Source organism: Telmatherina bonti (genome assembly GCF_933228915.1).
Source record: "Telmatherina bonti genome assembly, chromosome: 21".
NCBI classification, from domain to species: Eukaryota; Metazoa; Chordata; class Actinopteri; order Atheriniformes; family Telmatherinidae; genus Telmatherina; species Telmatherina bonti.
The window spans coordinates 27,324,724-27,342,586 of record NC_136630.1 but is presented as its reverse complement, the minus strand read 5'-3'; the positions used below and the strand labels follow the sequence as shown (position 1 = coordinate 27,342,586).

Genomic DNA, 17,863 nt, shown 5'->3' with positions numbered 1-17,863 from the left:
AAACATGCAGAATATGATGCTTTGTCATACAGCTGTGACGCCAAAGATGTAAAACAAGAAGCATTTCTCTGATAAACTGGCTCGACCAGTGGTTCCCAACTTTTGTCCAGGACCCCCCCCAAGAGGGTGCACAAAGAGCTCAGGGGTTCCCTGAGGCTGGGAACATTCAGAGCCATTGCGACTAATGTTTACAAATTGCTCCTCTTTGAGGGGAAAAGGTAAGGCTGTAGCTTGTTCATTTATCTTTGGCTTTTGACAAGATTCAGCCAAAATACATTGTTAATGGTAAAAATATCACCTTCTAAAGCGTTAAAACAAACACAGTTTCAGCATGGGGTGGGGCAGTGGTCAGTGGCTTTTTAGTAGGTGCATTAAGGGGGTCCTCATGGAAAAAAGGTTGGGAACCAATGTGCTAGTATATGCAAAATTAGACATTTCTGTTTCTGGTTCCTTAAGAGCATCTGGACTTCCTCAGGTTGTGTTGGACTGCCTGGTGACTGTCAGTAAATAGTGTTTTACTACCTCTGTGACTTAAGGCCAGCTCTGTTGTGGACAACTGGCTCCATCCTGAGTATTCACATACCAGTCAGTATATTCCACCTATTACCAGAGGGTTCCACCAGGGGGCACGCTAGAGTTCTCAGAACAGATAAAGCAGGGTTGCCTAAAGTCAGTCCTCGAGGGTCGCTGGCCTGCAGTGCTTCAGTGTGTCGCTGTTCCAACGCACCTGGCTTCCATTAAACAGTCAATGAACTTCTGCACAATGACTGATTCAGCAGGGAAACATGGAAAAATTGCAGGATTGTGGCTCTTGAGGACCGGAGCTGGACACCCCTGAGATAGAGCTTCTAAATTTGCTCTTTGTCAGGTCAGAGGTTGCTGATGGCAAGTCATAGTCTGTTTTCTAGGCAGTAACCAATCTGTGGAAGGCTCTTCTTTCGACTCCACTGACTAATTTAAAAAGCAACTGAAGACATTTCAATGCAAACGAGCCTCTATGTTTGTGTGTTATTTGTTTTTTGTTTTGACTTGTTATATATTTGTCTTGTCAGTTTGATTTTGATCTGTGGAAATGCTGTATAAATAAATTTCACTTACTTTTTAACTAAATCAGCAAAGCAGAAACAAAACGAGAGTAAAGGTTAGGTTGATCCAGTTTAAATTGGGCTCTACACCGCCCCCTACTGGTTGCTAGCATACTGCAGCTTGTAAAAAAAAGTAGCGCTAATTTTCTAAAGATAAACACAAACAATACTTCAAACACAAAAACCACAAGGCATCCGTGACCACCACATGTGCCAGCGTCGGTTGTCAGTGATGATTTTATACCTTTAAACTGAAACCGATCCAGCTTAAGTGACGTTTCCGTGCCATATCACGGCATCTCTGAGAAAAGCACTGTTGTTTGTGGGGATTTATTTCTCTGAGCGTGGAAGTTCTCACTCCTCATTCTATGTTTTTATACTTGTCCTCCATATATTTACATGAGGATAAATGGGTTAATTAAATTCCAATCTCCAAGTCAAAGTAGCCTCAGTTAAGAATAAGAGGTGGGAAAATTATCAGAGCTGGAAGTTCTATAATTATAACATGTAAGTATCATCACCACTGCTGCAACTGGGTCAGAGTTAAGCTTCCTGCTATGCTGGGGGAAATCAATGAGGAGGTGGGAGCTACTTCCATCCAGGGGCCCAAAGCTTTGTCCCCCCACTTATCGAGTGGAGTGGGGCTATTATGGCAGTTAACATTTAGCGATTAAATGTGAACACTCTTTGTCAGGTGTTAAATGTCAAACCCACGGTGGCTTCCTTCAGAGAGAGGAGGGCAGGGAGGTGGTGGCAACAACCGAGCCAGTGAGACAGAAATATCTTTATTCATACAGTACCTGTCACACATATTTACACACAGCCATGCAAAGACGCGCGCACACACACACAAACACACATATGCACTTCACAGTCTGTGCTCTGTCTGCCGCCACCAGTTCTGTGGGGCCTGTCACAACTCCAGCAGCTCCTCTTGGCAGGGCGAGCGTCGCGGCATGGCGGCTGGTTTTAGAGAGGGATGTCATGAGGGGAGTGGAGCAGAGAGCTGAGGGTGGCTTTCTAATAGATGTGGGGAGGGTGGTGTGGAGTTGGAAGGTGGAGGGTTGGGATGTGATTGCTCGCCTGTGATGCTGCTTCTCTGCTCTTTTTATTGCTGCTCCCCACCAATTCCTCCTCTTTCATAGTTTTTCTTCTCTTATCTGCTTTCTGCCACACTTTATCCTGAGCCTTCTGTATTTCCATCTTCTTCCTGCTCATCCTCCGTGTTGTTTAGCAATATTAAGCCTTTAGTGTTGCCATTAAGTTGTCCGTCTGCATCTTTGATGATTTGAAGTCTATCCTTAGCCATCATGATTCCTGCAAAATGGTGCGTTGCATTTTAAAAGTTGGACAAACTAGAGACATTCTGCTATGGATTTGTTGCTCTGGCTGATTCATTGACCTGTTACATGAACCAATATGGGCAAATTTTCAGTCAGATGGATTGTATCATATTGACTGATAAAACTTTGGCAAAACTTTCTGCTCTGTTGGACTGTTGGAGGACAGTGAACTCATCATCATGATGAAGAAAGCAGCTGGAGATGATGTGAGCTTTGTGACATGGTGCATCATCCTGCTGGAAGTTTCCATCAGAAGATGCTCCACTGTGCTCAGAAAGGGATGGACATGGTCAGCAGCAGGACTCAGGTAGGCTGTGCTGGTTAAACCATGTCATGCTGGTACTAAGGGGACCAAAGTGGGACAAGAAAACCTCCCCCCACCATCACACCAGCAGCAGCCTGAAGCCTTGATCCTGACGGCAGGATGGATCCATGTTGTCATGATGTTTCCAGCAGATTCTGATCCTACCATGTGAATGTGGAGCTGAACTGGAGACTCATCAGACCAGCAACGTTTCTCCATCTTCTATTGTCCAGTTCTGGTGAGTCTGTGTGAATTGTAGCCTCAGTTTCCTGTTCTTACTGACAGGAGGGAACCCGCTGTGGTCTTCTGCTGCTGGAGACCATCTGCTTCCAGGCTGGACGTGTTGTGTGTTCAGACATGATGTTCTGCATATGTTGGATGAAACCAGAGCTTTTTGGAATTCCTGTTGTCTTTCCATCATCTCCAACCAGTCTGTCCATTCTCCTCTGACATCAACCAGACATTCTGGTCCAGACAAACTGCTGCTTCCTGGATATTTTCTCTTCTTCAGATCTTCTCTGGAAACACTAGAGATGGTTTTGTGTTAAAATCCTAGTAAATACTCTGACCAAAAACCATGCTCCATTTAAAGTCGCACAAATCTTCCTGATCCTGATGCTCAGTTTGAACTTCAAGTCATCTTCATCACGTCTACATGTCTACATGTCTACATGTGTTGAGTTGCTGCCATATGATTGGCGAATTAGATATCATGACGTGGCCAATTACTGTAATCAAATGCAAAACACCATTAAAATCAAGGTTAAAAGGTCGGTCACCACTCTCTGACCCCTGAAAGAAAAGGCACACCCTAAAAAACCCAGTAACACCAAACGGAAGAGTAAGGATTGACCTGCATCCTTACAAATACACTAGTATTTGTAAATGTCTGCACCATTAACAGAAGAAAGTGACAACGGTTGAAAGGCATCTTTATCACTTTGTAAGCATGTTTGCTAAGTGGAGCATATGCTAACAGGGAAATGTTGTTCTGGGCCAGGTTCCAGGAAGGTGCCAGCACAAGGGAACATTATGGACGTTTGCTCAGCATTATTCAGTGTGCAGGTCAAGCTTTGTGATCCATTTACAAGCTTATCTGATAGTTATAGTGATGTGTCCAGCGCTGGATAGGATCTCTGTCATGATTCCAACCCAACAGCTTGATTATAAATCAAAGGACTCATTCTTCCTGGGATGCAGATACGGATACCGGGTGTGAATATGTAATGCAGAATATAAACTCTGGCTTCCTGCATGAAAACTTACCAAATGTCCATCCTTCTTATGTTTTACCTGAAGGACAAACTGTATTGACTGCAATGTAATATAGTAACACAATACAGAGAATCCCTTAGTTCAGCGAAGAAGACTTTTCTCATCAAGGTGTCTGGTTTTCTCGAGTCGCCATCTCTCATATCTCCTTGTATGCATTGATCTTTTCTCCTGCAATCAGCCAGTTGATGCTTATATGTAGTTTTGCATTTTGCTGCTTGCATCTGACATAATGAAGAGATGCAGCTGCACTTGCAAACACTCTGATGACCTTATCCGCTTGTTTGGTAGCTGATTTGTTTTCATTCACTCACAAAGAAAGCTGTTGGCCATCATTGTGCTTTTCATGGAAATACTAACAGATTGTAGGTAAATATCCACACAAGCTCGTCCACAGAGGGCTGAGTGGATATCATGAATAGGCTGTTCAGTTGTCGAGAGCGCAAATTCCCAGGAATCAATTGTGGTTTCCGTGATACGACTGTGAGTATGTAACTGCGATCAATGTTGCTTATCTAACCTTGGCGCAGAGTTCAAGGTGTTTTACAGTCGGCCGTCTGATTTATGTGGATGTGGTGCTTGGGAGTGTGATGTGAAACAAAATGCCACACCAAATGTCAGACTACTGAGTCACTTGCATGCCATCTGGATGCTATTATGCAAACTCGCCAAGGAGGTATTCTCCAGAGAACACTTACTGCATGAGCAAAGGGAAATGTAATGTGACTAATCCTCTTGTGGAGTTGGAGGCGACTGTATCCAGAGGAACGAGTCTGGTCTCTGCAGCCCACTGATCATAGATGTGTATAAGGTTGATTTAGCCATTTAATCTGACAAACACACAGCTGTGTCATCCACATACTGGCAGCAAAACAGCCATTTAGTCATTTAAATGGGGAGGGCGTTTAACCCAGGGATCTGGAGGGCATGTCAGTCACCTACAATTAACTCATCATATTATCAGACAGCAGCTCTGGATCTGGATCTCGTTTATATGACAGTTTTAAGGAGGTGAAGGCAATAAGTGATGGACGGCATGCAGGAGTTTTCTCGGTGTGTGGAGGCTTTAATGTGACAGCTCATGGAAGTCAGGAGGGGGGATGTTATGGTGGGTGGAGTGGTTCTCACTGAGCTCCAGTTTCTAAGATGCATTTAACTGTTTGCTTAATAATAATAATGGATAGCTAAATGCGTCTGTGTCTGGAATCCTAATAAGCCCTGGGCTTCTGTTTCTTCTTGGTTTGGTCATTTCAGCTCCTTAGACTAGACTGTGTGTGATGATTGGCCGGTTGTTTGTTACTGGTGTATGTGCATGATGGATTTTCTTATGGTACTGTGATATCTGAGAGCAGGAGCTTCATTGCAAGTATGAGCTTTGTGGCAGAGAAGTTGAAGGAGAGATCATCAGATAAACTCACCAGCAAATTTACCATCTCCACCTGTTCAGATGCTTAACACAAATACCTAATCAGCCAATCACATGGCAACATCTTGGTCCATTTTGTCATGCAGACATGGTGAGGACAACCTGATGAAGTTCAAACTGAGCATCAGAATAAGGAAGACATGCAGAACATCATGTCTGAACACACAACACGTCCAGCCTGGAAGCAGATGGTCTCCAGCAGCAGAAGACCACACAGCGGGTTCCCTCCTGTCAGTAAGAACAGGAAACTGAGGCTACAATTCACACAGACTCACCAGAACTGGACAATAGAAGATGGAGAAACGTTGCTGGTCTGATGAGTCTCCAGTTCAGCTCCACATTCACATGGTAGGATCAGAATCTGCTGGAAACATCATGACAACATGGATCCATCCTGCCGTCAGGATCAAGGCATCAGGCTGCTGCTGGTGTGATGGTGGGGGGAGGTTTTCTTGTCCCACTTTGGTCCCCTTAGTACCAGTATGACATGGTTTAACCAGCACAGCCTACCTGAGTCCTGCTGCTGACCATGTCCATCCCTTTCTGAGCACAGTGGAGCATCTTCTGATGGAAACTTCCAGCAGGATGATGCACCATGTCACAAAGCTCACATCATCTCCAGCTGCTTTCTTCATCATGATGATGAGTTCACTGTCCTCCAACGGCCTCCACAGTCACCAGATCTCAGTCCAGCAGAGCAGCTTTGGGATGTGGTGGAACGGGAGATTCTCATCATGGATGTGGCCAAATTAAACCCAGGAGAGAAGTAGGGTTAGGGTTAGAGAAGTCACTAAGGCAGTTGTTTCAGACTGCAGGTTGGGCTGTCTGGTGGTGAGGAGGTTTGCACTGCAGCCTTACAGGAAGAAGGTTGCTGGTTGGATTGGTGGCTTTTCTGTGTGCAGTTTGCATGTTCTCCCTGTACCTGACTGTCTTCTTCCCACTTCATAATAAACATGTATTTTAGGTTATCTGATTACTCTGAATTGGGTGAATAGTTGTTTGGCTCTCTTTGCCATCCCTGTGATGGACTGGGGACTTCCTCACACCAGCTGATTGCTGGGACAGACTCCAGCTTCTCTGCAAGCCTAAATTCATGTTTCCCTGCATGGATACCTAATGTAGGATATGGACGAAACTGTGTTTCTGTCTGCGTACCCGTCTTCTGCATAGATGAGCCTTTAGAAATGTATTTTAATCCTCAAATCTAACCTGGTTACGATTCCTACAACAGAACCAGATATTTACCTCTGTAAACCAAACCAGTTGACTTTAATATGCAGACTTTGGCAATAAGAAAGTTTAAAAAGAGAAGGAAAAAGATCAATGGCAGGATTTACCAAAGAGACAACTAATTCCAATCTAATCCCAGAGAAAAGAAGGTTCTGTTTAGGACTTCATCTGGGTTTCTCTGACATGAAACCTGACGCGAGTCTCCTGCTTCTTACTACTGTTTAATAACCAGCGATTAGTGAGCTGAAAGGCGGGGAGCAGAATGAGTAAAACCTTTGGCATTTGACCGAAAAAACAAAAGACTAAAAAGTAAAATAAGACATAGGAAATGTAGACACTGTGTATGACTGTGACTTGCAGTAATGAAGGTCCAGAAAGCTGCGATGGACTGGCGATCTGTCCAGGGTTTACCCCGCCTCTCGCCTGGAGGCTGCTGGGAGGGGCTCCAGCTTTCCTGCGACCCTTGATTGGATTCAGCGCTTCAGCTAATGAATGAATGAATGAATGAATGAAGGTCCAGAAAGGCTGAATCATAAATAATTGGCGCAGCTGTGCAGGGATTTCTTCTTGATTTGAGTTGCTGGTTTGTAGAAATGCGAGTCAACCGCATGTTTTTCTGGTGGTTGTGTTATGAAGAGGCCTGGCTTCAGACTGCAGGAAATTTCCTCAGCTGCAAACATGTTAATCAGTCAGGAAATATTTGTGATTGCATCTCAGAATCGTTGATTTGTGTTCATTAGAAGAGAAACATCTGGATGGAGAAAACATTTGCTTTTACTTCAACGCATCAGGCTTGTTCAGAGGCGGAGAGGGAAACTCAGTATTCAGGAAGCAGCAGAGCTTCTCTCCTGATGACTCTTCCGTGAAGGTGATATTTTTCCAGATGTGGCTGCACCGTAGAACCGGGAACACTCCGGAATACTAAACCTTTCTGAAGGTCTTCTGCAGTCAGACAGCTTCTTTTATCCAAACAAAGCAGCATGCATCGTCTTCCGCACATCAGCTTTACCTGCACAAGTCCTGTAAACTGTCATTCCTTCATCACCATACGAACCAAACAAAAACGCCTCAGTCTGCTCCTGATCTGCTGATCCGACGGCCGAATGGCTGCTGAATGTTAAGCACACTTTAACCGTCAGGTTGCTGATAAAGCTTGAAACTTGAACCACCTTTTGTTTCCTGCTGCTGACGTGAAGCAATCCATGAGCTTCATCAAATCAGATCAAACTTTATATATAAAGCACTTTTCCTACATTAAAATGTCACAAAAAAGTGCTTTATACAATGAAAAAAACTCACAAAAAGAAAAATCCATCATCCCCGCACTTTAATGTGCTCACACACACACACCAAACACCAATTTCCAACACTCGTCTTTATCATCACATCTAGTTATATTAGTCCAAAACTTTTTTTTTCACATGATCAAATATTTTTTGCATTTATTTCATATTTTTCACTCGAAGACGGCAACAAAAAAAAAAAAAAGAAAAAACATGGAAACTGTTTAAAAGTCAGGTTTAGATGTAACTTTGTCTTTTTCTTTGCTTTTCATGGGTGAAAATACAATTCCAGGTTTCATGAAACATCATTTATATTTTTTATTTAATGTTAAAAAAAACCTCAATGTTTAATTTTTTACATGATTCAGAAATAAAACAAAACAAAAACAAATATTTGCCTCTGTTGTTGGAAAAGAAACCAGATGTAAGAAAACCAACATAAAAATAATTCTTGTTGAAAAAACTTTATTCTTACTACGCAAAAAAATAGCTTAAATTTAGTGGTATAAAAATGATCGTTCAGCCTTTTCTCAGTTTGAAGATTTTTATCTCAGGTCGTCCCATGAGGTGAAGGCAACACATTAGATGTTATTCATTGTTTATTTACAAAAATATGCTCCAATACCTGCGTTGGACTGACGACCAGTGTTCGGTAGTAATGTGCTACTGTAACAATGTTACTTTTATAAGTAAATAATACTCTAATGTGTCACCCTGTAGATAAAGTAAGTCAGTTAGCATTACCCCACAGTGTGTTCCAAGCTGAACGAATTTATATTGGCCAGCTGTGGAATGGTTCTTGACAGACATGACGTCACACCAGTAATCGTGGTCTGCCCAGTTAGGATGTCGTCAGTCGTCAGGTATTGAAGCATATTTTTGTCAATAAACAATGAATAACATCTAATGTGTTGCTTTCCCCTCATTGGACGACCTGAGATGCAGACATTGGGACGGTCTCTCGCCACCTCCCATACAGAGTTTGTTCCCAGCATTTGCTGTGAAGTTAAAAAAAGTCACGTAATTAATGGTGCATCATTAATTACACCCCCCCAACGTACACACACACACACTATAGCAACTGTTGCCAAGGTTACTAGGGTCCTTGGCAACAGTACTAAACAAACTGCTAGTCTGGCAATAATAAAGTAGTGAGAAGTTTGAAGAAGGTTCATAATAAATTATGATTAAAACAAATATTTTACTTTGACTACACTTCTTCCTGTTTACAGCAGTGATGCAGCACAACATGAGCGATGTTTCCACGTGTTGGGCCTGTTTGCCTGTAAGGTTACTTGTAAATATCATCAGTCGTTGGTTTTTAGGCTTGTTTTCTTGAATGTAGCTACTGACTTGATGCTTCCTGTTCTCCCTGTGTGACGTCGTCATGAATCTCTCACAGCTGTCCACAATGATATGTCAAACGTTTGACTAAAATATTAAATAAATAAAATGGCAAAAATAACTTATGATGCAAAAAAAAAAAAAAAAAAGATAGAAACTTGTTACCAACAAACAAACAACTTTTGATTGCAGAATTGGATTTACATAGAAGAACTGAGAGAAACTAAATGATGAATCAAAAGGGTTCAGTGGTGGAGGGACGATGGTCTGGGCTTGTTCTGAAGCTCAGGAACTAGACTATAGACTGTACAAAAGGTGGAGAGAGCTTTTGTGACATCAGGCGTAGGCTTCTGAAAAGTTGAATTTCAGATCAGTGAACGCCCTGCGATGGACTGGCGAGCTGTCCAAGGTGTACCCTGCCTTTCGCCCAAAGCCTGCTGGGATAGGCTCCAGCTTCCCCCGACCCTTAATCGGACTAAGCGGTTAGGATAATGAATGAATGAAAGAATGAATGAATGAATGAATGGTTCGTTCCATTGCCATCCAGGAAATGTCATACGTATTGTTGTTTACCTTTTGGCCTTTTCCTCAGAAGGCGACTCATCGCTCGAGTGAATTGGCGCATGTTTAACACCAAATTCCCTTCCTTATGCAACCCTCTGCATTATTCTGGGCTTGGGACCAGCAAGAGATCAATCATGTCTCCTCTGGGCTCCAGCAGCGTGGAGGTTGATGATTGACATCTATCAAACTCAGTGCATGTAGCTAAAGCTAACCGAGCTAACCTAAAGCTAACAGAGCTAAAGGGAGCTAGCCAGCTAACGGAGGCAGGTGGACTAAAGCTAAGTCACACTGTTAACAGGCTACAATCTGCCTTCTTACAGCCAGATATCGGATGCCTGTCAATCAAAAGGACACTCCCCTAATTGTGTTGAATTTTGAGATGAAATTACTTCTAAACAGACTAATAGAAAATAATAACTCCCCACACAATTGTCATGAAGGTAAACCTGACCTATCAAACTGAAAATGGATTTTTGAACCAGGCTGTAAACATGTTTATTTCTGCTGTAAACATGTTTATTTCTGCTGTGAAGTTGGTCTTTTTAACATGGGAGTCTATGGGGATTTGCTCTGTTTTGCAGCCCCTAGTGGATGAAGGGGGAACTGCAGTTTAATAGGCTTCACTTTTAACCACTGGAGATGTTGCTTGACCTGGACACCCTGCAGTCATTGAGTGGACCATGAAGCCTGGTCCAGTTCAGGTCTCAGCCTGATGAAAATGCTGTGACAAAACCCAGCAAGGGTCAGAATTTCAGACCAGATAAAGATGAACTTTCGTTTTCTCGTGTGTGAGACGGTAATATATTCAGGGGAAGTAGTCTGATGTCTGTGGATTTACCACACATGAGTAATATTTTCCCTGAGTGTTACTGTTTAGCAGAGATATGAATAAAGAGAAAGGAGGAACAGAAAGAAGACATATCCCATCTATCTCCATAGCTCTGGCAAATATCGAACGGCATGATGTGAGAGCGCTGGGCCCCCCGGCCCCCGGGCCCCTCCTTCACTTCCGTGACAGATGTAAATGGATGTTTCAGCAGTTGGCTCTAATGCATTTTTAAACAGGCACAGCAGCAGACAGCAAATGAACGTGTCGCGTCTGCAACACTACGACAGAGTCTCCATCTATTGCTGCCTCCTCCTCACACACAAAGTAGAGCGTCTCACACACACACACACACACACACACACATCCCAACACACTGCTGAGAATAGCTGTCATCCGTCAGCTCTCTCAGTACAATGGGCTCAGTAAAGGTCCCATCTTTCAACCAAAGCACCTCCACCGTGCAGCGCCCAGTCCTGCACCGTGCCTCTGCATCGCATTTCCACATCATCCACACACACTCCTGCACTGGAGGACAGATGGATGATGGGCTGAAACTGTTTATTCTGGTTGGCCTCTGACATCTGCTCATTTCAGAAGTCTGATTGGACCTTTGGAGACACATCTCTGGTCTGGAAAGAAGGGAATGAATGTGAGTTACATGTAGAGAAAGCATCTGTAGGTTACAGTGTCACCTCAAGCGAAGACGGTTCATCTTATGTTAGTATGTGTGTGTTTGACTGGTAGATATGGCCTTGCGAGGGAGTGACGCAGCTCCGTTCCACCAAACACGAAAGGCACAGCCGATGGTGGCAACTTTAGAACTACCAGGTGCACCGCGGTGCATTTCTGAAGCATCTCAGAAGCGCCGTCACTCCGTACTTTGCTAAAATACGCAGCAGTTCTATATTTGCTGCTTTAAAACTACATCAGTCTAGAGCAGAGCAGATCCTTCAGGCAGGAAATCAGAAAATCTGGTTGATTGATTGACCGGCACTTGATACTAGATACCGCGGTCAACGAGGTGTTTATCTTGGAGGTGGAAAGTTGGAACGTTTTGTCTTGTTTCGACACCACACAACACCACATCGCATGTGGGACCTGCTCACCAACTATCACACCATGATGCACTTCTCATGTTATTGAGAGTGTATTATGAATCCAACCGCAACAGCAACTCCGCTCTGAAAGTCTCCAACTGGAATGGGACGCCAGGTGGAAAGTTTGGCGGAGACGCACTTCCACAGCATTTCCTCACTATTTCAACGACACTTCCACAACGCTTTCATGAGACCACCTCGATCAGCAGTTTTATCAAAACAATCTGTTTAACCTGCACCAAGAAACTTTACAGTTCGTGGTTTTCCATGTTAATGACGCCCACCTCAAATGTCCGACTTATCACACAATACTTCTTGCAGCCCTGCAAGAGAAAAGTTCTGCCAGCCCGATGTGTTGAGAAATGTCTTCAAACACGTCCGTGAGAAAAAAAAAAGACAATTTTCTTCTCAGGGCCTCGAGAACAAGAAGAAAGTTCTCGCTTCCTGTGGTTACATTGTCACCTCAAGCGGAGACGGTTCGTCTTAAGTTAGTTGCCGCTTGGACAACAGCCTTAAGTCTGTTGTCCAAGCGGCATCGTCTTTCTGCACTGGGTCTATGTAAAGTTACCAATTCTACCAGGAGATATATGGTACCCCCCCCCCCCCCCCCCTTCCCCAAACACTCTCCATGAAAAGACCTCATAGTACGACTGGGGCTAAACGGGATAGTTAATGGGATGTAGAACTGCTGAGTTTCAGTCTAAGTTGGGTTAGTTTATTCTTGGATTACCTTTATGTCCTTGTTCTTTACATATTTTTAGTTTCTTTCTGTAAACTTCAAGCAGAACTAATGACAGTATCATAGGGAGTTTATCTGCATCATTTCAGTCTGCAACTAATGTTAGCATGTCTACAAGTTCATTTGATGCATTGCAACGTTGGAACTCTGATCATGCAATGATTGGATCCTAACTGAATGCATGGATCTGATGTGGCTGAAAGACCTGGAAAATGGTTGTAATGTGAGCTGTAATTCTGCCTGATACCTGTTGAAGCAGCAAAACAAGCAACACCAACATGCAATTAGCTTCTGAACTAACAGAATTCTTTACTACGTCTATGAACAATATTCCTATCTGTTGTCTGATACATTGCATTTGTCAGAAAAGGAAATTTATTCCACCATGTCAGTGGAAATCATACAGATTCAGTCAGTTATCAGGTGGATTCATGCAGGGACATGATCAGCCAGCCAATCCTCTGCAAGGTGTGTGACTGACATGACCTGGAAACGATCAGAGCGTTAACATCTGTGGGTGCATCTGTCCACAAGAGCAGAATGTGAAAATATCACACCAAAACCTGTGAAGATATGTTGTCATGTCTCAGGAAGAGTTAAGCACACATGATGCAAACTTGCAAATACTAAAATTTCTGCCAAGTTGTGGGATTTTCATTGCTTCACTGAGTCTTGTGATGAAACCCACCAACCACCTTTTTCCTACTTCTTTATAGGCTTTATATATATATATATATATATATATATATATATATATATATATATATACATATATATATATATATATATACATATATATACACCAATTTGTGACATTTGTGCAGGTGTGTAGCTAAATTGTTGTCATTTTCCCTGTTGTGAACCTGTGTAAAGTGTGTAAACTGTTTCATTTAGGGGCCCCGTAGCACATAAAATATCCTGTTATGCTATTTAAGAGAAATGATATCTTTACATATCGTGGTCTGATTCAGTCAGTCTACTTCTTGGTCAGCAATGCCTTTTATCTTGGTCAGCAATGCCTTTTATTTATTAATGTATTTTTCCACAGTATTTGTCTGCAACCTGTATCTGTTTAATTTTGTGCATTTGTTCATTTTTCTAATCATATTTATAAAGTATTTATTATTAATGATTTAAACTATGTATTTATTTATGAAATACTACAGTGTGACAGAAGCTGATCCTGTATGCTCACACGTATTGAAATGATCAGCGCCTCGTAAAATTCTCATTGTCTGTCATTTTTGTTTATTTGTTGCAATGTGATGTGAAACTAAGATCATCTTTGTGTTTGTGTTTTATCCAGTTGCTGCTTTTGATGCAATGTCAGCATTTTTAGAACGAGGAAAAAGCCCCCCCCCCCCCCCCCCCCCCGCCCCCTTGCTTGCACTGAACCTGCGGGTGGTTTTTCCTGCGTATGAATGATCTTTCCTAATGATCGCCGCTCAGATCCATGCAGTCTCTCTGTCTTATTCTTACTCCTAATAATACAATTTCCCAGGAATAAGAGTCGCTGCGTGTTCCAGGACAGGATGTGATAAATATTGTATGCCAGCTCTGCTTTATGTGCCCCCCCCCCACCGTGTTAATGTATCTGCTTTTGGCTCCGACTCTTTTAGATTCTGTTTGATGTAAATATGTTTTCAGAGGTACAGCTGAAACTACAGTCGACTCCACAATCCATCTCTCCATATTCATTTTAGTTCATCTGGGAGAATTAAAGGGATGTTTCACCTACTGATGACAATTAAAGCACATCGGTGGGGTGTGGGAGGGGGGGTCCTCTGTATCTCATAAAACTCAGCAACTCGTGGTAAATTTCCTAAATGCCTTCGACTCACAGCATCTGCAGCTTTTTTTTCTTCATTTGGGTGAATTATCTCTTTAATTGCCTCCTTCACTCCGCTGTTGGTGTGTGAGTGTGAGCTCACAGGGATGCTGAACAGATCTTTCATTGCTTTTGTCATTGCAGGTACCCATCAGCACAACTATAACCATGTGGCTCTAGGTAGCCCCACACGCACACCTAAGAATGGTAAGAAAAGGTAGATGGGGGGGTAACCAATGCAAACTCACAGCCTCAGGTCCATGTTGATAGAGGCAAACCAGTGACATGGTCCTCCTTTCAATTGACTCCATTTTGTTTTGGACAACGTACCTTTTTCTGCGTTGTAGAAACGTCACAACGCCCAGTTTCCCTCTGACCTTAAAGCGAACAAAGCTGGACAAAGATCTGTTAACCTCTTCTTGACGACAGCATGAGATGCTACTGTACTCTCCTAAGCAGCAATCTAGCATGTAGCAGTCATGTAAGCAAACATGAGAACATCACTGTTCATGTCAGAGCCTCTGGACATTTCTCCAAACAAACATGGCGTCGTATGAAAGCTGATGGTAACAACGACGTCTGTCTCGTTGCTGTGGGACCAAACTCCGGCAGCTAGCAGCCACGATCAGAAACCGTGTCTGACTTTTACTGTTTTGCAGTGAAAAGTTTAATTCCAGCTCTAAAATCTCTGCTGATGCGTCTCCTCCCGCTCTGCCTTTGTTTGGAATGAATCATGAAGGTCCAGCTGGTTTCCATGGAGATGAAGGATGTTTTATAGAGAAGTATTCTCTCTTCCCATCATAAACTATGTTGGGCTTCTCTTCTTTCTGGACCCTCATGGTAGTTCTCAGGTGAATATGAGGTCAATCCCTGAATTCTCCTGACTGGCCATTTATAGAGGTGTCCATCATCATCATCAGCCAATTGGCTTCCTGAGATATTTACCTCTATGCTCAGCCTGCTGAGCGTACTGCAGTCAAGTTCAGTTCAATCAAATTCAGTTCAACTTTATTTGTAAAGCACAAATTCACAACAAGTCACCTCAGAAAACTTTGCATTTAATCAGTTCCAGATAATCAGTTGTCATCCAATCAGTATTCATACAAACCAGCTCACAAATGATAACCCAGTTAAGGAAAACCATCAGATTGTATCGCAGCCCTCATACCTCTGTGTATCTTTTACATGACCATAGTTGCTAGGTAGAGGTGTAGATTGCCAGTTTGATCACAATACGATATTATGTAAGGATTAAATAACTCGTAACTGTGCATTAGACGGTTATAATGCACGACATCGAGTCTAGAACACCACGTCAGCCCTCTGTCCAATCAGAATCCTTCCCAACCTGCCAATCTAAGGCAGAACTAACTAAGGACAAGTTTCCATGTAACTGTCCATCTAAAATTAGTTTTTCCATGTAAACTTGTAGGAAAATACTGTTATTTGGGAATTATTTGATTCTTTATTAAGAACCATCACGTAGCCATAGCCACTGTCTGTCCATCTGGTTTCTGAGCATAAATGGGCCTAAACCAGCATAACTATGAGATGGAGAAGTGCCCTAAACCATAAGAGTCATCGGAAGGAAGATTTTAGGCCGAATCTTAGAGGTCGAGAGGACATCAGCCTCACCAGACGTCGCTTTACTCCTTCCTCGATGAGCTGGACTGCTGTCTTCTGGTTTCCATTTGGTTTTCTCGTAGAAGGGGAAAACTATTTACATTTTCTGCTTGTTCCAGGTGAATTTACTCCAACACAGTAACACATATCTTGATTCTAACACTTCTGTAATAATCTCACGTGTCTCGGCTTCAAGTAGAGATCAGGACGATACACACAAAGATTTACTTCATTTATGGCGGGTATGCGAGACAGGAGGCAGAAAACAGGCTGGTCAGGAAGAGGTTAATGTTCTGTCTGGGTTATCTGCTCTTGCAGTGAACAGATCATGTGGAACCTCCAGTGTTCCCAGTAGCTAAAACCATCACTGTGAGCTGGTGACAGGCGCAACGCCCTGAGTCCTTTTGTACAACTGTGAGGCAGGCGGTCTGGCCGGGGAGGCGCAGCCTGTCAGATACGAAGGAGCGGTGTTTGCACCAGGATGTCAGGACACAGAAGGACGTGAAGTTATCAAACCACCTTGAGATTTTTGTTTGATCCATTTTCCATTTGTCTCGTCCACAAATAGAGAAAATGACTTGCAAGATTTCAGGCCCTTCAGAGCAGTTCCTGCCTTCTGCTGGCAGAATGGCTCCTTCTTTATGGACATAATTGACCATATGGTGTAAACACACAAAACACACACACACACACACACACACACACACACACACACACACACACACACACACATGCACTCACACAGATAAGCAAACCACATACTGGGAACAAATGCCTGGAGATCTGTGGAAAACATGAAAAATCCATTTCAACAACATATCTAACACAGAGACTTTGATCACAGTCTGCCTGAAATCCTTCAAATAGCAGCATGCAGTGTGTTTTCTAGATAAAAACCCCAAAGCACCCCCCCATCTGCAACTCCCCGCCTCCGAAACAACCACGATGCTGCTCCATATCACAAGCAGAAAATGTGCAATCGCACACAGTCTCGTACAGCAGCAGCCTCCGGAAGAGAAGGATGCTTTCCTTTGAGTAACTGTTTTTGGGGGGGGGGGGGTGTTTCTGCATTAGTCTTGCTGAATGTGGGGAAGGTCTGCGTGCAGTGTGTTCTCTTTCTCTCTCCATCAACATGTTTCTGAAATCTTTGTTTTTTACTTGGGTTTGGTAGCTCACCGATCATTGAGGCGTGGTAAGTCATACATATTTGATTTGGTGTGAGTGTTCATTCACGTCATTCTCTCACACACGTCTACACCTACGCCAAGTCACGACCCCAACCACTCACAAATCACACCTTCCTGTCTTCCTCTCTTCCACTCAAACTGCTGTGTTTTCAGACCTGATTTAAGTAGAGTTGCAGGATTTTCTGATCCTGCTTCAGGAAGAAAATTTGTGTTTTCCTTGTGAAGCAAATGAGACTAAAAAACTGTACTCCTGTAACGACTGCTGTACAGGGCACCAGCTGATAAGACAAAACATGACTTTTCTTGTATTTTGCTTACTGTCAACAAATCCCGGAACAGATTCTGACTCTTTAATGGAAATCAGTCCGGAGTTATGCATCCAAATTCAGCTGCAGAAAGAACTATGACTGCTTTATTCCCTGTGCCAAATGACAGCAGCTTTTACCCCTGGTGAAACACAATTACCAGCCATTACAACAGAAATCTGTCGTAATCAGGTGTATGCAACATAAATGCTGCTGTGGCCCTCTTGGAATTTGACATGCCAAATGATTAATTTACATAAAACTGAAGGTAAACGTAGCAATTTTAAAATAAACTTATTAAAGGCAAATTTTGACAAATCAGATCAGTTCAAAACAAACAAAAAAACCCCACAAATTTTCTCCAGAAATTCACAGATTTGGTCTTATTTGACGCTACAGCAGGA

General features: G+C 42.9%; 1 protein-coding gene across 1 annotated transcript in view; it reads left to right on the top strand.

Moving 5' to 3' along the window:
* Window positions 1–17,863, top strand: part of LOC306772104 (shisa family member 6) — a gene marked incomplete at both ends in the record, with an annotated part of 93,364 nt that overhangs the window by 64,199 nt on the left and 11,302 nt on the right. The window contains 2 exons of the mRNA XM_079261516.1: window positions 14,489–14,551; window positions 17,139–17,159. Of these exons, the coding sequence (XP_079117642.1) occupies window positions 14,489–14,551; window positions 17,139–17,159 (84 nt within the window). The remainder of the gene's footprint in view (window positions 1–14,488; window positions 14,552–17,138; window positions 17,160–17,863) is intronic.